Genomic DNA, 23,742 nt, shown 5'->3' with positions numbered 1-23,742 from the left:
ATATAGCTTTGCTATGTACCATTCAAACTTCTGTTCTAATTCTAATCTTTAACTTCTGGTGGAATTTTCTGCTTTTTCTACTTAATCTAACCTTATGTGGAAAATTCCGTTTCTAATATTATTTTAATGCACACATATCGAAATATTACTATACAGCCACCAGCATCATTGTGGTGCTGATATGTACTTTTTTTATACAGTACTTTTTTATTTATATATGTTTTAATGAAATAATTTAATTTATAAAACTCACTATGTCTGTCTGTCTGTCAATCTCCATATTTTCAAACTCTATCTCTTCTGAAACTAAAAGTTGCAGAGCAGCGCTAGGTGTCTCAAATGATTGGATTTTTTTTATGGACCATTCTTTTGTTGGTCTTTAATTGGTTAAAATAGTTTTTAAGGAGTCAAAAAGGGATCAAAATTGAAAAAATACATTTCGTACATTCGTCTTAGTTTATTTTTAATCAGTCTATATAGCATGCCACATTAGTACAGTGGTAACATCACCAGCTTTGAATGCTACAGTTTTGCTTTCGGTTTCGATTCTAGCTGATGGCACCCAAATACTTTTTTTTACTGTTAAAATCATGACTCTATAATAATATATATATATACGAAATCTGAACAAATTAGAATATCATATTTAAGCATATTTTGCGATCAGACAAAGCCAGTCAGTCCTTTCCCCCCCCCGCGCTAGTCTCTACCAAATTTTTTCCTATATGAACTTACTATCTACAAAATGAGCATGGATTAAAAAATATCTTCCTTCTGAGATCAGAAGTTTTTTTTTATTTATTTATTTTATTTTTTTTTTAATGCTGTTTTTCTCACCTCAAGCAAAGTATGTTCACACTAGGATATAAGGGTATATTGTGATCAGTCGTCAGATTTAAATAGGAGCATCCCTAATGGGGAGTTGTGCAAGCAAGATGTTTGTTCACATTACATTTAAATTTGGTACAGTCGCGAAAACAGGAAGGAAGGAATTTCAAATGCAAGTGGTCAGAGGAAAGAAGCTATAAAGTTTTCCAGCATTTGGGGACCTCTATTGTGAAGGGGAGGGATTTTGCTGCTTGTCAGGTTTGTCGGAGTGTATTTACATTGAGGGAGTATAAGAACGGTAAGTTTGTCAGAGCACATTTTATGGAGGTACTTGTAAAACAAGCACAGGAATACATTACAGTGATGGGACAGAAGCTGGAGGTTTGCAGACAGTGCATAATCTATTAGGTTAGAGATTCTTTTCTGCGCCCTGTCTAAAAGGGAGAGACTAGTGGTTGGTGCACCAGTCTAAATATCCCTGTACTCTCTATAGTACTAAAATCCTCTTTGAAATCTAGTGGGTGAAGACCTTTTCACCTTCTTGCTTCTTCTTTCTCACAGAAGAGACGTCTATCTCTGCCCTGTCGTTAGTTCTATAGTAGATAATTTAGACCTGAAAGTCATGTGATCCGGTTTTAAAATGTGTCGGTCTCTCTCTCTTTCTCTCTCTATATTTATATATATAGTAGTAAGTTATAAAATATATATGGTGATTAAGCTACACTGAATATTCCACGTTTCGTCCACTCTCAGACTCTTCAGGCTTATGCGCAAATTTTGTGGTTGTCTGTTGTTTTTATATATGCACCTTCTATTGAGATTTTAGTTATCCAATCAGCTTTCTAGTATCCACCACGCCCTTCCTATCAGCCAATGAACATGCATTTACCGGACAAAGGCCTATTTGACCTCTGGTTGACCTGTTCCTTTGTGTGTGTGCTCTATTAAGTGGATGAAATGCGGAATATTCAGTGTAGCTTAATCGCCATATATATTTTATAACTTACTACCTAGCTCTACCTACGTATTGAGCACTTTTGAAATAAATACTTAAAGTTTACGCATAAATTTATACTTTTGTATATTAATTTTATGTGAGTAAATGAAGTAGTTATATATATATATATATATATATATACACACACACACAGTTGATTTATTTCCCATTCTGATATTGATATTAAAAGGCTACTTTTTCTATTTTAAAATTATGACAACGAACTTCTTAATATACTCAGTCATGGATATGTGAGCAACTACATGAAGGTTAACTAATTTGCGTATTTTTTGAAAAATGAACATTAATTACTGATTGATTTTTTTGGTTTTTGATAATTGGTTTCATTTCACTATTACATTGAATTATATTTATGCATAGTTTCTATATTCTGCATAATTGCCTAGAATTGAAGATGAAAACGTTCTAACCCACGGAAATGTGACTTTGTAGGTGTGTGTGTGAGCAGTCTCTAGCAAACTCCTCTCTGAATATTTTGTCTACAGAGTTTAAATTTGATATATAGAATACCTGGACCTGTAGCACACTTTCGATTTGGTTTTTAGCTGGTAAAATAACTGCAAAGGGGGGCAAAATTGAAAACAAAGATTAATCTTGACCTGGCAAAAGTCGACGATACCAGTTTTTTTCTGTGCATGTGCTAAGTAAAACTTATAGGTTAAACAATTCTTTTCCTTTGCAGTTTTTATATATGTGTGGATAAGGCTGGAGAGCTATGTTTTGGTTTTGATTCTAGCTGATTGCACAAAAGTCTTCTTTTTTTTTAACTTTTGAAATCACTATATATTGGGTACAATATAATAATCAATAGAGAATTGGCTCTATAATAATAAATATGGAATCTGTATGAATATATTTATATATATATATATATATATATTGCACATATATATTTGCACATCTTGATGCAGATGTGATATACAAATTGAACGTATGTAAATGACCGGACAATGCCAAGCGGCTTGCTAGTAATTGTTCAATTTGTATGTCACATCTGCATCGGGACTGCAGAGTCATCTGAGATGTCATGGATGACGAGATGGGGAGATCTCAATATGACGGCGATCATTTGAAAAGATGCAGCAATCATCATATGTATGTATGTATGTATGTATATATACTAGCTGTACCAAGCCACGTGTTGCTCTGACTCAGTGTGGTTAAACGAAAAATAGAACAAAAAAGAGGAAGTACTTGTTTCTTATGTGCGTAATTTAAGGATACTTTTGGGTATACAATATTTGGCAATCACTACCAATTGTGGTCCCAAAACAAAGATGGCAGAAATAGATACAGTTGATTCAAATTTGCCGATCCTTATTTCATTAGATTCCAGTTACCATGCACCTAAAAAAGCTTAAAGTAAACAATTCTTTTCCACAATATTGAGTGCAGCAGCAGCAGCAGCAGCAGCAACAACAACAACAACAACAGCAGCAGCAGCACATGGCCTCAATATAACATATTATTTACAAAAACAACGCTTTCCTTCTCCTCTGATGATGGATATTTTACTGTCCGAAATTAATAAGAAATATTTTATGGTTAAAAAGAATTTTTTTCAATCAAATAATTTTTATATATTATTTTTATTGGAATCTTTTGTTATGAGTAATTTGTGTATTTATTTTTATTTATTTTTTTTTTTTTCAGACTGTTATCCTCATCTTCGTAATTATTGTTTCACCACGTTTCGACCAACTCATCCTCTGGCCTTCTTCAGGTGATTAACCGTGATGGGATAGGAATGCTGAGTCTTAACTGTATCCCCAGTAATTACTGCCTTCCATAGTTGTTGTTGTCTCAAAAGACTCAACATTCCCACTCCATCACGGTTATGAAGAAGGCCAGAGGATGAGTCGGCCGAAACGTGGTGAAACAACAACAATTATGAAGATGAGGATAACAGTCTGCAAAAAAAGAATAAATGAATGATTTTTGTTTTAATAAAATATTTGTGTTTTAACAGTTTGTCTGCTATTTGAATTCTTCAGACTACTGTTCTTATTTTGAGTGTTGTTTTCACAGCATTTCTGTCGATATAACCTCAGATACAGATCCCCGAGTTCAACAAGATACACCCAAAGAAGGTCGGAGGTTACATCGACCAAAACGTTGTGAAAATAACACTCAATATGAGACAAGTAGTCTGAAGAATTCAAATAATACGAATAACCAATCCTCATCTCAAAACTTGAGAAATGTTTTTTCATTCAAAATTTTAAATTGTATGGATTTTTTTTTTCTATTTATTACTGTAGCATATCAAAGAGTGACTTACAAGTCCGAATCCTTGTCCTCAACTGGCTGTGTTCCCTGCAGCTTGATAATGCTGAGCATGAAGTTTTTGCGCAGGCATTTCTAATGGAACTGATCAGGAAACACCAAGATGTGAACCAGACAAAATCCTATCGGAGCTTTGCGAATTCCTTCCACCATCGATTCAAGCAGAGATTGATGCAGACGATGGTTTTATTGCATAAATTCATCTCAGAGGTGAGACGTCAGCATAAACAAAAAGTGTTTGATAACATTCACGCAATCTCATTCATGTCTTCTCTGTATTGCCTCTTTGATGTAAATGTCCCCAATTAACCCGACAAGCAGCAAAATCACTTGTTTTCACTGTAGAAGCCTCATTGCTGGAGAGCCTTCTCTGAAAGTTTCTTCCAACAACCTGCTAGACTTTGGAATTCCCTTGCTGTATCCTCATGCAGAAATTTAGGTATTATTATACAAACACCGTGACAGCGTTAGGGTTAGGGTTTAGGGTTAGGGTTTAGGGTTAGGGTTAGGGGTTAGGGTTAGGGTTAATTCGCTGTCACGGTGTTTGTATAGTTTTACCGAAATTTAAGTGTAAAGTAAACGGACGACTCTCTATTCAGCTTCCTACTTCTTTTTTTTTTTTAAATTTTTTTTTTACATTTTTATTCCTGCCAAATGAGTTGTATTGCCACAGAGATGTAAGCAGCTGCTGTGATTAGGCACCAGAATTATAGGGAGCATCCTAAGTAGGGAGTTGTGCAGCAAAATGTTTGTTTACATTACATTTAAATTTCTGCATGTTAGTACAATCAGGGAGGGAATTCCAGTGGCAAGCGGTCTGAGGAAAGAAACTATCAAAGTAGAAACTCCTCCCTGCATCTGGGGACCTATCCTTTCTTTCTTTTTCTTTCTTTCTTTCTTTAGAAAATTGCAATTAGCCTTATGATTCCCCCCCCCTCACAATGCCCGGAATGAAACACAAACGTTTCTGTGTACCTTATTAGTTATAAGTGTATCTTTATACAACAACTAAGCTCTTGTCATGTATTGAGCACTGTTAAAGTGAATATTAAACAAAAAGAAAGTCTATAGTCATCCCCAGACATATTGTTTCACTGTATCACAGCTCTTCAGTGCAGCTAGACTAGCACCTATCCCAAGCCAGGAATCAAACTTACAACCATCTAGTTGATCGTTGGCAGTTTTACCACACGAGGCTATGGTATCAGCGCTCATAAATCATATCTCAAATGTCTCCGTATAAACATTGACTGACACTTTAAAAGTTCTCCATTTGTTTATTGACAAACAGAGCTTTGCATTGTAATTGATTTTTTTAATATTAGTGCATATATGAAATAATGATAGAATAGAATATGAATCAGCTTTAAGAATAGTTGTCATGATGGCAAATTTATGTTTAATAAGAATAGAAATAAAGATAATAAAAGATAAATGGTACTTATTTAGAACGGCAGTTATTTAGGAAAGCAAAAACGAAGAAAACCTTTATAGTGTCCATGGCATGAAGATGTTTTATTTGAAATATCACAAAAATTGATTCCGTAGATTTTTTTTATTTAAGAAAATCAAATTTTACGATTTTTAGCGATAAAGTATTTTTCTCAGGTATTGACAAGCCCTTGATTCTGGAGAGATTGTTAATGGGGAAAGTAACAAGGGATGAATTTTTAATTCAATTAAATATGGCAACTGGCTTCTCTTACATCAAGCAAGTCATAAAATTTGATTTCCTTAAATAAAAAAAAAACTACTTGAATAAATTATGTGACTTTTAGAATACGCCATCTTCGTTCCATGATGGGTACATGGAACGGTCATAAAAACTTTTCTGTAGTTTTTTTTTTTTACTTAAAATTTTCATTATAAGTGGAATTCTAAATAAGCACAAGATAAATCATTTCCCTAAAAACAAAAAAAACACTTTTAAAGGCAGTTCTTCTGCAGAGGATCGAATATTCATATAACAATGCTTACGCAGAATAGACATCCAAAGAATTTCAAAACATGCAGAGATTTTCAAGTCTTGACATAGCTATTTGAACTTTGGGGGGGGGGTTAAGTACTTTTGCTTGATTCCTTTGAAGATGGCAAAGATTTTAATTGTTTTGTTTATTTTTTAATTATTATTCCAGCATTATTCATGGGGGAAATATGACTGCAAATGGAAGAGGGAGGTAATGAATTGATTGCTTTGGGGATGGGGCGATGATTTATTGTTTCCTGTACTTAGTTAGGGTTGGGTTAGAGTGTTAATGCCTTTTTTTCAGGAGTGGGGATAAGGAAGATTGCAAATGGAGGATAGATTGATATTAGGAATATTTTGCAAAATATTAGAAGTAGATGAAGAAGGCAAAGATGCTATACAACTTACCCCAGATGGAGAAAGGGACAGTTTGTGATGATACGCAAGGCAACAACTTGCAAAACTTTACTCAAACTCTGTTTATCTATGTGGCCATACTGAGTTGACATCTACTCTCTGCACTTAGCATATCTCTTATAATCTGCCACCTTCAGGGTATTGGTATCTAGTACCATCTCTTTTTGTGGACCCACTCTAGGCACAGATTACGTCAATAAAATTATGTAAATAAAACGTTTTTTCTTTTAATAACAAATTTGTGGTGTAAAATTATGAATGTGCATAATGTTTTACTTATTGTTTAACCAGAAGTAATAATTTTTTTTTTAAATGTGTCCTTTTAATTTTTTGCTTGTCCTAGGGTACCTCAAATCTATTTGATCCCCTAAAAATAATTGAGAAATATCTGGTATTACTCCAATTTAAAAATGAATTCATCTTATTTAGATTCTTCAGACTACTGTTCGCATCTTGAATGTTTTCACAACATTTTGGTGATGTAACTTCTGACCTTCTTCAAGTGTATCTTGTCAAACTCTGGAATTTTTCTGTCGAACTCTGGAATTTTTCTGTCAAACTGAAATTTTCTGTCAAACTGGAATTTTTCTGCCAAACTCTGGAATTTTTCTGTCGAACTCTGGAATTTTTCTGTTGAACTCTGGAATTTTTCTGCCAAACTCTGGAATTTTTCTGTCAAACTCGGGAATTTGCACAGAATTCTGAATGGGACCATTATTTAATCCATGGAGATAGCATACTTTTGTTCCATCAGCTATGAATGGGTAGAAATTCTAAGTAATTTTCAGCTGTATTTTTTAGTGCCATCCGCACTGAAGATTGAACCTTCAACCTCCAGAAGAGTATAACTTACCAAATATTCTACGTCCTGGATCCCTGCAAGTGTGGGGTCAAAATACAATTGCAAATTACTTAGGACTTTTACCTAGTCATGGCTGGCAGAATGAGAGTGTGCTACCCCCGTGGATTAAATAAAGACTTCCGTTAGGAATTCTGTGCAGATTTCCAAGTTCGACAGAAAAATTCCAGGGTTTGACATGATACACCTGAAAAAGGTTGAATGTTACATGGACAAAAACATTGTGAAAATGGCACCCAAGATGAGAACAGTAGTCCGAAGAATCCAAATAATCAATCCTCATCTCCAAAAATTAAAAAACATAAAAATTGTCGTCGTTTAAAAGCTTTACTTAAAGGATGTTTTGCTGACAATTCTTTTTGCAGTAAGAAATGGAATTATTTATTTCAGAATTCTCTTTCCTCACTTTTTCTTTCTTTCTTTTCCAGTCCAATCGTAGGCTTGTCTGGCAGTATATTTGGGATACCTTGATGGTTGAGTGCCAGCCATCTGTCCGTAACATGCTCGAGTGGTTAGCCTTGTGCCTCATCATTCGATTTCCTGCATTCATCACTGATGTCTGGCAACAGCACAAAACGGTATTTCTCTTTTTCATTTGTTTTCATCGTCTCTTTTTCCTTCTTTCCATTCCTGTCTTTTTTCATTACTTTTGTATCTTTTTTTTTTCTTTTTCCGTTCTCTTTTATTGTTCTTTGGTTGATTTTTTTTTCACTTGTTCTCTTTTTCCATCTTGTTTCTATCTTTCTCTTTTTTCTATCTTCTCTTTTCCTTTTCCTTTCTTACTCTTTTCTTCTCTCTGTTTTCTTTTCTTTCCTTGTTCAAATTTTTACTTCTTTTTTATCTATATTTTTCTCTTTTTCTTTTCCCTCTTTGTTTTTCTATATTTTTTTCTTCTGTTTCCTTTTTATTCTTTTCTTTCTCCTTTTTTTTATTTCTCTTCTCATTTTGTATGCTGAAATATTTTTCCTTTCTTTCCCCAGTTCTCTGACACCAGCAGCATGAGTGCTTGTTCCCTTTTGCTAATCCTTTCCCATGTAGGACCACGACTGAAGACTCAAGTAAAACAGGTAAAATTCACTTTTTGGATCATTCGGTGCCAGTCTGATCGCAAGAGTTAGAAGTGAATGGAATAAATTCCATTTCTAATCAGTAGAGCATTATAACTGTCGATCAACAGAAGAGTTTATTAGGTATGTCTGTGCAGGTCGAGAGATAATAACCTTTGTTGTTTATGCTTCTTTTACAAATATTTTAATGGAATGTGCTCTAATGAACTCGTTCCACTTGTGCCCCCTTGACGTACATATCTCCGACAAACCCAGTAAGCAATAAAATCTCACCCCTTCACTGTTGAGGTTCCTAAATGGCAAAAATTTTCTATTCTAATAGTTTCTTCCATCGAACAGTTAGACTTTGGAATTCCCTTCCTGCTACCTGCTTTTCCAGCTGTGCTGATATGCTGAAGTTTAAATGTAATGTAAACCAACATCTTAAGTACGCCACAATCACGTTGAGACACCGGTTCTTGCCAGATCACTGAAGTTAAGCAACGTTGAAACTAGCCAATACCAGATGGGTGACCATTTGGGAAGGGTAGGCACTGTATGTACCTTCTGGGAAGGCTGGGCATGGGGCCAGCATCCTCACCCTCTAAAAAGAACTCCTTGTTACAAAAGAATCTACAAAGTTGTAGATGGCCTATGCCCCTTCAGGGGCTCAAGGCTATGGATGGAAACCAACATCTTGTCAATCTTTCTTAGGCATGGTCCCAAATAGTAGCCCCTTACGTCCAAGTGGTGATATGCCTTGTTAGGGGTGAGTGTGGGTAAGATTTAAAAAAAAGAAATTTTTTTAGTTTGTTTTTCCTAAGGTTTTTTTTTATATATTTTAATCAAGCAGAATTACAAAAGGTTTGAGAGATGATAACAATGATGATATGTACAAAATGGGTAACACAATGGAAATTGATGAGATTTAGGTCTGGAGAAAATATACTTAGATTTTTTTTTTTTTTTTGATTATTTGTTTTTATGGAAATTGCTTCAGACAAGATGTGAAGCCACTTAATGTAAGAAGCTAACAAGAACAAAAAAATGATCATTGAAAAGGCAAGAGATGCCAATTGATCCTAGTCTTGAAAAGATCACGTTTTTAGGTAGGAGGAAAACAGTTAGCAGAAATTAAAAAAAAACATTTTTTTTTTTTTCCATTCATTTAAAAAAAAAAAAAATTTTCAGTTCATTTAAACAAAAAAAAAAATTTTTTTTTTTTTCGTCCATTTAAAAAAAAAAAGGTTTAAACCTTGAATTAATAAAGCTTTAGAAGCATGTTTACCCTTTTAAAATGGAAATGCTATAAAGAAAATCTTATTAGACTAAAAACTTGACCAATGTTTGTTTTTCCTAAGGCTTTCTTGTATATTTTAATCGAGGAGAATTACAAGTAGTTTGAGGGATGATTCATTAAAAAAATAAATAAATAAATAAATAAATAATTTTTTTTAAAATAAAAAATAAATTTTTTAAAGTAAGCCCCCCCCTCTCCCTTCCTGGGGTTAACACTTGATAAAGGTTTACCTTGAATTAATGGTGCGTTGAAAGCCTGCTTATCTTTTTAAAAATATAACACTATTAAAAGAACTCATATTATTAGATTAAAAACGTGACCAACATTTGTTTGTTTTTCCTAAGGTTTTCTTATATATTTTAATCAAGCAGAATTACAAGTAGTTTGAAGGATGATAACAATGATGCTAACAAAGGATGATAATGATGCTATGTACAAAATGTGTACGACAATGGAAATAAATGAGAACTCAGATGTGGAGAAAATATATTTGAATAGTGAGGTTATTAGCAAGTTTTTGTTACCTTCGCGATAACATTAAAATGCAGAGAGAAGCAGGTGCTGATTGCAAGAGTTAGAAGCGGATCGAGTAAGTTCATCAAACTTTTGTAATTACCAATGCATGTGTTTTTCATAATTATCTGGTCTATTCCCAGCCTCTTTTGTTCCAGCTTGTTTGACTTGTTCATCTAGTGGTCTCCACCAATTTGCTGTTTTTATACCTCATTATAATACAGCTTCCTATTTCGGTAGTTTCTTTCCCAGAACTGCAGGCCCTGTCGGTGGGGCATTAGAATACGCCGACTGCCCCTCCCCCCTGCAGAGGGTAAAAGTCCCTCAATGGGGGTCCTGGATATAACCTTAAACGATATCCAGTGGTGAGGCCCCAGCTTGTGGGCTTTGGGGAGTGTGGAGCCACCCTTTAATTACCATTGCTCCCAGGTCCACTCTGACCTGGAGTGGTAGTACCTGTTAGGGTCCCAACTATGGGTTAAATAGAAACCGACATGAAAACAACAAATATATTCTATTTAAAAAAATTTTTCTTCAAAATCTTTGAATTCGGCATTAAATAACCCGAAAAGGGTTGATATGCCGTAAAACAAAAACAACCAACCAGAACTGCAGGCTTGTGGAACTCTCTCCCTTGTGACTATTTGCCTCTACTTTTAGCCTTTAGCCTTTTTAAGATGGGTATCTGCTGTATTTGCAATAATCACCTTTTGTTCTTGTTAACTCCTTACATCAAGTGGCTTCATAACTTGTCTGAAGTGATTTCCATAAAAAAATAGAAATGAGAACAGCTCGGAAGAGTGTGTGTGTGTGTGTGTGTGCATCTATTGTTTCTGTTAAGAGCTTATTGTTATTGTAATGAGTCTCAACCAGAAGAACTCTCTCTCTCTGTGAACTGCCTTTTTTTTTTTTTTTTTTTTTTTTTTTTGTTATCAATTGACTGTTTATAGAATAAGCTAGTTTACACAGGCTTGTGAGGAGAATCTGATCAAATGAAAGGAAATCGATTTTAACGATAGAAAATGTGAAATAATATAAAATATGATTCGCTGGTCTATTTGTCTCCATCAACTTGCTGTTTTTATACCTCGTTGTAATACAGCTTCCTATTCCAGTAACTTCTTTCCAAGAACTACAAGCTTGTGGAAGTCCCTTCCTGCTGACCATTTCCCCACTACTTTTAACCTTGATCTTTTCAAGTCTAAAGTCAATAGGCATCTCCAGTTTTGTAATAATCATCCTTCATTCCTGTTATCTCCTTACATTAAGTTGCTTCACGCCTTGTTTGAAACGATTTCAATTTTTTAAAAAAATGTGAACAACAAGAGTTGGAGATTTAGTCGTTGATAGAGGTCTTGAGTTGGTATTCAATCGACATGGCAGTAGTGTAGAATGCAGCGAAGACAGTCATTGTTGAAGACCTTGAGCTTATACAGGTGAACCACTCCTATTGACCATATTTGACAACCATAGAGAAGAGTGTATGATCGCGTTTCAATATGAATTTAAAACCGAATAATCACTCTTTTTGTTGATTACATAATTGGTTCAAAGCCGATGGACAAGTGTGGAGAGCAGATGGACAGTTTTTGTCTTTTTATAAATGGAGGAATTTTATCTTTTCTGCAGGAAGAATTTTATGATTCTGCCTTTACTCACCTGTTGCCGTTGTGCATGAATCATCACTTCAGCACACGAATCCACGCACAAGCGACAATCTGCAAAATGTGGCACCAATGTGAGTCTTTGGGGCTGGACAATATCCGAAACAAGTTTTCTCTTATTGAAGGATGTATACAGTTCAATGATGGAAGGTAAAAAATTATACTCTTTCTTTCTCTCTTTTTTTAATCCTTCCTTTTTTTTTTGCTTTTTCTTTTTTTTTTTACTCTTGTTTTTCACGCTTTCTTTTTCGCTCCATTTTCATTCTTTTTTTTCATCATTTCTTTTTTCATTATTTTTTCGTTTTTTCCATTCTTTCTTTTATAATTTTATTGATTTCATTTTTTAATTCTTTTTTTTTCTTTTTCTTTCCATTTTTTTTTCTCTTTTCATTATTTTTTTCATTCTTTCTTTCTTTTTAATTCTGTATTTTCTTTTTTCATTCTATTTTCATTCTTTGTTTTTTTATTTCTTATTTCATTCTTTTTCATGTTTCATTTTTTTATTTTTCATTCTTATATTCTTCATTCTCTTATTTTTCACTATTTTATTTTCATTTTGTTATTTTTAATTCTTTTATATTTAATTCTTTTTCATTTTTCTTTTCAGTTTTTTCTTTTTATTCTTTTTCATTTTTTTTTTTTACTCTTTTTCACATTCTTTTCACTCAATATTTATTTTTATTCTTTTCTTCCTATTCATTTTTAACTCTTTTTCATTTTTTATTTTACATTTTTTCACTATCTTTTCTTCACTCTTTGTTGTTTTTTTTCATTTGTTTTCATTCTTTCTTGTTTTTACTGTCTTTATTCCACTCTCTTTCTTTTTTCCATTCTCTTTATTTTTTTTTTCTCTCTCTCTCTCTCTCCCTCCCTCTCTCTCTCTCTGTAATTAATTTGCTGAATTTTGCCATCTCTTTCATTTTTATCTCTTCAAACACTTCCCCATTCAACCAAGCAAGCTTTTAGTTCTTCCATTTCAGGATGGACTGAGGTGACTAGAATTTCCTTTGTCATCACGTTAGATTTTTATTATTTTTGTAGCAATTCTTAAAACTTATAATTTTTTTTTCTTTTTTTTTTTTACAGCAATGCAACAAAAAACACCTTGAAATTAATGTCATCTTTTTTCATGGCCACATTTGATCCGGTTCAAGATTTCAGTATTGAAGTAAGTGCCATTTTTTTCCGTTTCATTATTACATCGAATGATTAAAATAAAATGAGAGACAAACGTTATACTCTTTGTTACTCTTGTTGCTGGAGTAAATTTAGGGATCTTCTGTAAGCAAAGTGTTACTGCTGTCAACATATTTACTTATACTGTTCAGATTTAATCTTCATCTAATTTACTATTATATCTCTGACCAGGTCCTTATTTCTTCTATATCTATGAACCCTAAAAACTTTAATTCATTCTTTCAATATGACCATACCAACAAAGTCTATTGCTCTGCACATAATTCCTTATACTGTCCAGATTTAATCTTCCTCTAAACTCATCAGATCTAAGGCTGTCTTTAAAACTCACATTACATGTCCACCGTATCATTATGATATCATTTCTCTCCATGCAATGCATGTCTTCAATTTTCACTAGTCAGGTTTTATTTCCATACAACATCACACATACCTAATAAAATCTTGGTTGACAGTGGAAATGCTCTGCTGGTTAGTAATAACAAAAGTTCCATGAACTTATTCCATTGACTCTCTAACTCTTGCAATCACACTAGCACCTGCTACTTCCTGTGCTGAAATGTTATCGCCTAGGTAACAAACTATTCAAACATATTTTCTCTACATTTGAATCTGGTGCTATCAGATCAGACTGTCTGAAGATACTCGTTGTTTGACCTAAAATGCACTAACATTATGTTATTGTTATTATTTATTTATTTTTATTTTTTTTTTTTTTACAAAAAAAAAGCTAACCAAACACCATGAATAAATATTTGAAGATATAAAGAAGTTGAAAGATAAAAAAAAAATTGGGGGGCATAAAATAACCGAAAAGGGTTGATATGCCATAAACTGTGTTCCAGTTTAGGACAGATTTTTTTTTTCTTTTTTGTTTTTTTACATGGTAGTCACACCTTATCAAGGCCCGGAAGCCACTCGGGGATAAGGGTTATTGCGTGTACAGTAATCAATGGGATAATATCGTAGTAATCGTTAGTAATGGAGGTTTGATAAAGTGTCTTACTTAAGGGGGCGGTTTATCAGGAATTTGTTTATGTTGGACTTGAAGACATCCAAGTTGTAGTCAGGTGGGAAACAGGCAAATGGAATAGAGTTCTACAGGAGTGCACTTCTAAGAAAGAAGCTTTGTTCATGGAATCTACATTTTAATTTAGGCACAGATAAAGAATGGGGAAAATTATTGACAGTGGTTTCAGCTAGACGGGTGTTTTTTGTGAAAGATTGGTAAGGGGGATTGGAGCTCAGACGAGCACTTGCCATGATAATACAAAGATAGGCTTGCAATGTCTCTTCTGTGGGAGAGAGGTTGCAGGGAAGAGAAAAGGCCATCCCTCACTAAGCCACGAAGTCTATTTTGTACTCTGTCAAGGCAGGATAGGCTGTTTTTAGCAGCTCCTGCCCAGATGTGGCAGCAGTATTCCATCCTTGGACGTACTTGGCTTTTATATAGATAGAGAATTGCATCAGCAGTGAGATATCTTCTGGAGCAGTAGAAGGATCCTACCATTTTTCCAGCGATATTGGCAACTGACTTGATGTATGTGTTCCATTTCAGGTCAGGACTAAACGTCAATCCCAGAAGCTTATCAAAACATGGAGCCTCCCCTAGACAAAAGCCATCCATTTCAATTGATGCCAAATGGGGATGCCAGATGTGGTGGTTTGGAGCAAATTGAGAGAACTTTAGGAGACTGAGATGAGCTGACATTCATTCATTCATTCATTCGTTCGTTCGTTCGATTGCCATTTACAAGGGGAAAAAGTCAGTGAGAATTTAGGGGGATATGTACAGGGAGAAACTATACAGCAGGAAAACCGTGGAGGCCGCCTTGAGGTCCTGTAGTGTGGGCTGGTTTACGACCTCATCATGTAACTGGTTCCACAGCGATGCTGCTTGCTGTCGAAACCAGATCATTTTTGCATGCCCACAGAGCCCACGAGGAGGGGTAGAGGTGAAGAACAGATCCTGGTCCAGGCTGCACCGTTCATGAAAGATGTTGTAGGCAAGGATGAGATCGCCTCAAACCCTCCTGCGCTCTAAGGAAAAAAGATTTAGAGCTCTTAAATGTTGCTCATAGAATAGAACTCTAAGGCCAGCCATCATTCTCATCGCCAGGTACTGAACCTGTTTGAGATGCTGGATGTCCTTTGCGTAATAGGGGGATGTGGCCTGAATACTGACAAACACTGCTTCGATAGAATGTAGATGTGAACCTTAGTGTGTAGATGGTGTCACGCACACACCAGGATTGCAACTTATATTTTATTTTTTAGACAAGTAAATCTCTGTGCGCTTCCTTCAGCAGCTGCCAATGTCAGAGATAACGACACGGCAAGATGAGAAGACGAAGGAAAAGAAGACTATGAAAATAATGTTGGGGATGGTGATTGTTGAGCGAGCTGGGTAGTATTACAATTGAAGGGAATGAAAAAGTAGATCTATATAAAAGTTAGGTATGTATGCTGATGTTTTAATACTCATTAAGTTAAAGACTTGCAGGAATTCTATGGAACAAAAAATTCTGAGAGTGAATATTACCAAGAACAAAATGATGGTTGTAGAGTTGGAAAGTTTGCAGAAAGTGGAATGTGCCTTTGCCCAGTTTATGGAAAAGGGAGTTGGGTACATCTGAATTTTTATGATACGTGTAAGCATTGGGTACACAAGAAATACACTGGAATAATAGAGATTAAGAGATGATAAGAGAGTCAGATAAGAACTCAGATGGAGATTTTATTGTTTTGTTTGGTGAAAGTGCTCCGTTAGGCCAACTGAAGATGCTTAAATATTTTCTTATAAAATGATGGCTTTTATAGGTTTTCGGGTATGCTGAAAACGAATATTGCAGGAAAAGTTAGTGTAGACAAATAGTTTTCGATATATAAGTACCTGTATTATACAATGTAATTTCTAGTAGCTTTAATTGACTGCCATCTTTGTTTTTTCAATGAAATGGTTCAGTGAGCATGTGCAGACGAACTTGTGAAGTTAATTCTACAAAACTCAAATATGGCAACCATTGATTTACATTGCAAAATACAGGTATTTATATCTTGAAAATTATTTGTCTGTGCTAATTTTCCCTGTGATATTTGTTTTCAGCATACCTGAAAACCTACAAAAGTCGTCATTTTATTAAAAAGTTGTGAGGCATCTTCAGTTGGTGTAACCGGGTACTTTGACCTTTTGTTTTATGGCATATCAACCTTTTTCAGTTATTTGATGATGAAAACATTTTTATCTTTCAAGTTCTTTAAATATTTATTCATTGTGTTTGGTTTGCTTGTTTTTTTTTTTTTTGTATAGGAAAACTGTTGTTTTTTGACTTTGCAGAACCTGATTGAGTTTTACAAAGGGAAATGAAAAAAAAACAAAACAATAATATAAATGTTTGGTGCATTTTAGGTCAGAAAGCCAGTATCTTCAGACAGCCTAATTTGATAACACCAGATTCAAATGTAGAGAAAGCCTATTAGGCATCAGTGATTATGCATGGAAATAAAACCTGACTAGTGAAAGTTGAGGACTGCATTGAGTTGAGCATTGAATGGAGAGAAATGATACGATGAACATGTAGTGCAAGTTTTAAAGACAGGCTTAATTTTGATGACCTCAGAGGAAGATTGAATAACAGTATAAGGAAATGTCTACAGAGCAGTAGACTTTGTTGGTATGGTCATATTGAAAGAATGGATTTTGAAGGTTCATAGATATAGAACAGTTGAGGTAACAGTCAATTGACAGGGGAAAGGCAAAAAATATGGGTGGAAGTGAAATGGACATTCATGGGAATTCATAAGTGTTACAGCTAAAGTCTTGCAAGTTTTTAATGATTGTTGAGTTATCTCCCTTGCTTTTTGAGTTTTTTTGGGGGTTTTTTTCAAAATGACAAGCAAGGCAGTCACTCTTTAGATACTCATAAAATTTGATTTTCTTATTTAAAAATAAAACTACTAATTTATGTGATTTTTGGAATATTATGTTTTTGTTGCGTCACTAGTATGTACACGATTCAATTTTCTTTATTTTTATTTTATTAATACAGGGAGAATTCTGGACTAGAACCAAAACATTTTCAATAATCGTTTAAAAATATTTTAAAAAAACAGTAGGGGAGATAAGTCACATTTTAGATTGAAGACTATCTTATGTGCAAAAAAAAAAAAAAAAAAATTAAGAGAAAGACAAATAAAAACCTGGCCAGAGATAGGTTAGTTTGAATATCAATTTCTAAAAGGTATCCAACACATGCCAACACTATTCTTATATCATTTCCTGTCGTATCTTCAACCCTTGCTGACCAGGTTTGACTTCCATATATCTTCACATTGTGCACACATCCTTGATAGACTCTTCCCTTTATTTGATAGCAGTAACACTCCACTGGTTAGTAATAATGATAATAACACTAACCACTGTCAACCAAGAGACCATTGAAAGAATGGATAAGAATTCTTATGGTTCTCGTAACTGTCCCTAACTGCTACAAACCATCACAAACTCACAGCCACACCTAAAACTGCTTGTAAACTAACTCTTAATATGTCCCGTCTTTTGCTCACCACTCCCTGACTAACAATCCTATTCAGCTTTCTTTTGTGTAACTTGGTGAGCAACTTCCTTTCCATTGTTTTGCTGATAAACTTATTTCCTCTTTTTTGTTATAGTTTTTTCCTTTTTTTTTTTTTTTTTTTTTAAATTATTTCCTCACACATAGGGGGTGGAAGTTTCGATATTATCACTCAATGGCTTTATATAAGCCTTCACATATACAAATACATTTATCAAAAGTATAATTTTTTTTTTCCAGACAATATTTTTAACTTTACCGAAACTCACTTGCCTCACTGATGAAGAATGGCTCCTTCCTGGAATGTTTGCTGCCATGGACCCTACCTGGCTTGATGTGGATGTGCAGAAGCCCAAACTCCTCCCACTTTATAATGGAAGGGACTCCCTCAGTTTGAGTCAAACTGGACCCTGGAGAGTGAAAATCCATAGTTAGTATTCTGGCTTATTAAAAATTGTATCCTTCTTGGGATAACAATCCTCAGTAGATACAGTAAATACGGTTCTGATTTTACGTTAATGCAGACTTGTTAATAATTTAAAGGAAAGAAATATTTTGTAAGTTACACTCTTCTGGAGGTTGATGGTTTAATCCTTAGTGTAGGAATATGTTTGGTCTTTTTATCACTCCCTGACTAATGGAACAAGAGCATGATACTGCCATGGATTAAATAAAGAGTAACATTCAAAATTCTATACAGATTCACAAGTTGGATAGAAAGATTCCAGAGTTTAGTAAGATACACCTGAAGAAAGTCAGAGGTTGCATTGACCAAAACATTGTGTGAATAACAGTCAAGCTGAGGACAGTATTTTGAATAATACAATACAAGGAAATCTTTCAAGTTTTAGAGAAAGCAAACAAGTTGTTGGATTTTTATTTAAGACTGGTTGTACCTACTCTGTCTTACTCAGGATGTTGTAAAATCATTTTAGTTTGTAATTTTTATTTGTTTGTATGTAAGATAACGTCTGTTATAGTTTCAATCTACAATGTGAGTTATCGCCCTTGCTGGTTTTTATTTTTAAGTGATTATTTAAAATGTTCTTGTTCAGAATTCTCGGTACTTGTACAGTTTAATCAAGACATTAAAAACTGAAAATATCGATAAAGGTTTAAATTGTACGTATCCGTTATGGAATAAAGTTCTCTGAAAAAAAAATTCACTTAATTTCATCAAGTAGTTTTTGTTTTACAGCGAAAAAACAATTTGTTATGACACCGAGCAAAAGGTTCGATTTTTAGGAAGAAAAGCTAGTATTAAAGATGGGGAGGGAGTGTCGGCGCTTTAACTGGAGTTATCTCCCGTGGCGCTTCTAAACTCCAAACAAAAATTAAGAAAAATTCCAAGATGGCTGCCTTCAACGCTCTCATAAAATCATGTTTTTCCGCTATAAAAAAAAAGAAACTACTCGATCAAATTAAGTGAAATTTTTTTTCGGAGATCTTCAGTTCAAAACGGATACGTACAATATTTGATTTTCTTATTTAAAAATAAATCTACTAATTTATGTGATTTTTGGAATATTATGTTTTCGTTTCGTCACTAGTATGTACACGATTCAATTTTCTTTATTTTTATTTTATTAATACAGGGAGAATTCTGGACTAGAACCAAAACATTTTCAATAATCGTTTAAAAATATTGAAAAAAAAAACAGCAGGGGAGATAAGTCACATTTTAGATTGAAGACTATCTTATGTGCAAAAAAAAAAAAGATTACGAACTAAAATAATTTTATATCTTGGGTAATTTATAGTAGGTATAGCCAGTCTTGAATAAAAATGCCAATAACTTGTTTGTTTTCTGTAAGACTTTAAATATTTCTTTTCTATATATTTTTAAGATAACTCTGTTAGACTAAATTATGGTTTAGTTTGCAAAATGGCTGTCTGATTTTTGGGGGTTCAAAAGGTAAGAAAATTTGAAAATCCTAAATAAAACAAAAATTGTGCATTCCTTCTTTTTGCAGACTGTTATTCCCACCTTCATAGTTGTTGTTGCTTCACCACGTTTCGACCAATTGTTGAAACAACAACAATAATGAAGATGAGGTTAACAATCTGCAAAAAGAAGGAATGCACAAATTATGAAGTCTCAACTCAAAAGGATTACAAAAATAAAAAATAAAATAAAAACAATTGACTTGAAATATTCCTTTTCTGTCCAAAAAGCAAATCTGTGTAACAAGAGTTGCAAGTTCTCTATCTTTTAGTGAGATTTTGATTTTTTGATTTTTAAATCCAGACAAGTGGATTTCCACTGAGATCACTAAAACCTCTTATGGATGATAGTTATCTACTTTTTAATCAAAATCAACTTTTTTGGGAGGGGGGGTCCCCTGACAAAAAGAGTGTTGACCTGTAAATTCACCCTTGTGCGTTTGTCCGTTCATCTGTCCGCACTTTTCTCAATAATTATGCCTTGGAATTTTTTTTAATTTTACACGAACATTAAACATGATATGAATAAAAAAATTAACATAACGGATTTTCAGGGAAAACACCGGTTGCCCCCCTAGGGGTGCCTTTCGGGTTAAAATGGCTAAAGTTGACACTTTTGTGCTTATTAAAAAAATTGATGCCTTGGATTTCTATAAAACTTTCTGAAAAATTGTAACTAACTGATTTCTATATAATTTTGTTTGTCTATATTTTGCGATAACTCGTGGGTGTGCCCCAGGGACTCTTTTAAGGCTAATAAAAACACTCCATTTTTGGGACTATTTTACCATATTTGTCCCAAATTTTCTGTGTATTTAAAAAAAATTTTTTTTTTTATTACATTTTCACCCCAAACAAAGCATATTGCCACTTTGTTGTAGGGGGCTACTATCAGGGACATAGGCATCAGGGATACTGTGTAGGGAGTTGGGCAGCAAGATGTCGGTTCATGTTGCACTTGAACTTCTGCATGTCAGTACAGTTGGGGAAGAAGGGACCCGGCAGGGAATTCCAAAGTCTAGCTGTCCTGGGGAAGAAACTACTGGCTCTCTTACATCTAGGGATCTCTACTGTGAAGGGGTGGGATTTAGCTGCTTGTCGGGTTTGTCAGAGGTATTTACTTTTTCTTCAATTTAACACCATGTTGAGGAAAAAAAAACAGGAAAAAGAAAAAATGTATAAAATTCTGAGGATGGTGTGTCTATCGCCGAAATATTAATTTTAAACAAATATTTGTTTATTTTCATATTTCATTGTAATTTGACTTATAAACATATTTCATTTTAAAATTTAAACAACGCTTCTATCACAGAAAACACAACTGACTTTTATTTGACTTGATTTTATTTCTCTTTCATTTTTTTCTCTTTCTTATTTTATCTCTTTCCCTTTTCCTGTTTTTTCTCTTCTACTTTGCCTGCCTTTTTTTTTCCTCTTATGTCAGTTCCCTTCAACTCCTTGCTCTCTGCACCTATCATCTCTCATCTGATGTCATTTCCTTTATCTAGGATCCTCTCAGTTATTACGTCCTCCATTTTGAAGAGGGTATTAGCTGGTGATGCGCCACTGTACAACTCATGTTCTTTACCGATCCAAGTTATGATAACAGGTCCATTGCCTGCACCCTCAAAATGCACCACTTGATTGCCACAAATAACAGGGATGAAAACAAAGTTTCTGACCATGGTTATGGCCTTTAGTGTCGTTTCGAGTTGGGGCCACATCATGTCATCTCACATCATCGAAGTCGGCTTGAAAGTCAACACTAAAGTGTACGTGGATGTGCTGAAAAGTGTTGTGATCTGGTGCAATCAGGTGGCTGCTGGCAGACCTTGGGTGTGACAGCAGAACTCACGCCAGACAAAAAGTCCGAAGAGACCCAGCTTAGCTTCAGAAGGAGTGCTACGTCTTTGTACCCTTCTCTTACTGGCCCTTCCTCCTCTGATCTGAATCTGCTGGACTACTTCATTTGGTCATATGTTGTTAACATGACCTTCCACAACACCAAAGCCCGCTTGATCGCCGCTATCTGCTGAGTCTTTACCGAGCTCCCGGTCTTTAAAGGCCCGTTATCTGACCTCGTTTGACCTTTGTTCCCTGTTTGCATGCTAAGGTCTGTCTTGCAAATTTAAAATACTAATATGTAATAGTTGACATACGTTTCTGAATTTTTTAGATAAGGATTGATAAGTATTATTATTTGGATTACTGTTCTCATCTTGAGTGTTATTCACACAGCGTTTCATGCAATGTAACTTCCAACCTACTTCAGGTGTATTTTGTCAAACTCAGAAATCTGCACAGAATTTCAAATTGACTCACAAGGACCCAGTGTCATAGTTATAAAGTACTTGGTAAAATTCTCTTGTAAGTTAGACTTTTCTGGAGGTTGAAGTGCAAGTGACACTCAAAATACATTTGCAAATAACTTGGAACTTCTACCTAGTCATGACTGATAAAATAAGAGTATGCTACCCCCATGGATTAAATACATAGTTCCATTTGAAATTCTGTGCAGAATCCCAAGTGCGACAGAAAGATTCCAGAGTTCAACAAGATGCAGCTTCGGGCTAAGATCAACAGCTTTGGGCAAAGATCACAGTGTAGTATCTGTTCTGATGCTACACTTCACCTTTTCTCTTCTCCGTCAGTGGAGGAGAAATCCTTTGTGACTCAGACAATTATTATTTTTGTTCCTATCCAAAGTGCCTCCTTTTGGGGAGCTGGATTTTTCCCCACATTAAAAGCCGACCTTGTGCGGGGGGGGGGGGAGTAAATAGGAGCAATATACAACTGAAGAAGGTCAGAGGTTATATTGACCAAAACGTTGTGAGAATAACACTCAAGAAGAGAATAGTAGGCTAAATAATCTAAATGATACAAATTAGCTGATATATCTTTAATATCTAACAATATTGTTCCCTTCAAAAAGAAAAAAGAGTAGAAATAAAATTTAAAAATATTAAAAAATATGAAATTAAAAAAATTTTTTTAATCTTTTTAATTGTTTTTAATTATCCTAAAAAAATTATATCAGAAAATTATAAATAAAATAAAAATAAAATTAATATATATATATATATATATATATATATATATATATTTAAATGTACAGACGGTCAGAAAAACAAATATTAAGCGCTTATATTGAAAAAAGGTTTTTCTTTGTAAACGAGCACTTTGTTGGAATTTTTTCCCCAAAAACAGTAAAAAATATATATATATATATATATATATAGTCTTTGAAGTTTTTTTAACATTTGAAACTACACAAAAAATTACTTTTTATCATTCGTTAAAAAAAAACACTTAGTCAGTAAGTCATTTAATCACCTGCAATCACTGCATCAACTCTCTCGAATTTACTATAATACCAATTTTTTTTATTTTTTATTTTTTAAGGGATCATCAGTTGTTTACCATGAAACACTGTTTCGGGGATTTAAAAACAAAACAGTATATTACTTCATGGCTCCCCAGCAGTGTTGATCAAACACCACCACCCTTAATCTTAGGAAGAAGACACGTTACAAAAATTTTTTTATCCAATTTCCTATTCTTAATTGCAATTACTAACCTTTTCATAGTATAAAAATGAATTTCTTACCTGTGCGATTCATCAATTTCCACATTTAAAATGGATACATTTAATTTTTCAGTCTTGTATTTATAAGCTTTGGATTAATCCATTTAACTACTTATCACCCCCACTATAATTAGTAGTTTTTATATTTACATTCTTATTTATTTAAAATTAGATATATAAAGGTTAAAAATATTTTATTTTTACATATATACATTTATTTTTTTTTGTTTATAAATTTTTTTATATGTAATTATAAATACATTTTATACATTGCTAATATAGTTTTGGATTTCCTTTATTAATATAGTCTGGTTTATCTTTAAACGATTCAAAAGCATCAGGATAGCGAACAAATGCTTTATTTAACTGTTTAAATATTTTATTTTTATCCCCACCTTGTTTTATCATCCTTATTACTAAGCTAGAAACTGGTGGTATAAAATCTGTTAATTTTAGAGTAACGCGAGCTATTCTCAAAAACTCTGACATAATGGTTCCATAAAACACAAAAACAGGGCAGGTGCGATCCTTATGGGGCATATGT

The 23,742-nt window shown here is 33.9% G+C and overlaps 1 protein-coding gene across 2 annotated transcripts in view; it reads left to right on the top strand.

The window, feature by feature from the left end:
- The window catches only part of LOC145260409 (tRNA (guanosine(18)-2'-O)-methyltransferase TARBP1-like), a 126,054-nt gene that overhangs the window by 95,220 nt on the left and 7,092 nt on the right, over positions 1 to 23,742 (top strand). For both annotated transcript variants that reach the window (XM_080118388.1, XM_080118389.1), the window contains exons 17-22: positions 4,108 to 4,342; positions 7,803 to 7,952; positions 8,355 to 8,441; positions 11,863 to 12,047; positions 12,984 to 13,065; positions 17,909 to 18,098. In XM_080118388.1, coding sequence (XP_079974514.1) covers positions 4,108 to 4,342; positions 7,803 to 7,952; positions 8,355 to 8,441; positions 11,863 to 12,047; positions 12,984 to 13,065; positions 17,909 to 18,098 — 929 coding nt within the window. The remainder of the gene's footprint in view (positions 1 to 4,107; positions 4,343 to 7,802; positions 7,953 to 8,354; positions 8,442 to 11,862; positions 12,048 to 12,983; positions 13,066 to 17,908; positions 18,099 to 23,742) is intronic.

Source organism: Euprymna scolopes, chromosome 36 (genome assembly GCF_053919585.1).
Source record: "Euprymna scolopes isolate OS-2025 chromosome 36, ASM5391958v1, whole genome shotgun sequence".
Classification (NCBI taxonomy): domain Eukaryota; kingdom Metazoa; phylum Mollusca; class Cephalopoda; order Sepiida; family Sepiolidae; genus Euprymna; species Euprymna scolopes.
The sequence above is the reverse complement of the archived record's forward strand: the minus strand, read 5'-3'. Positions and strand labels throughout refer to the sequence as shown.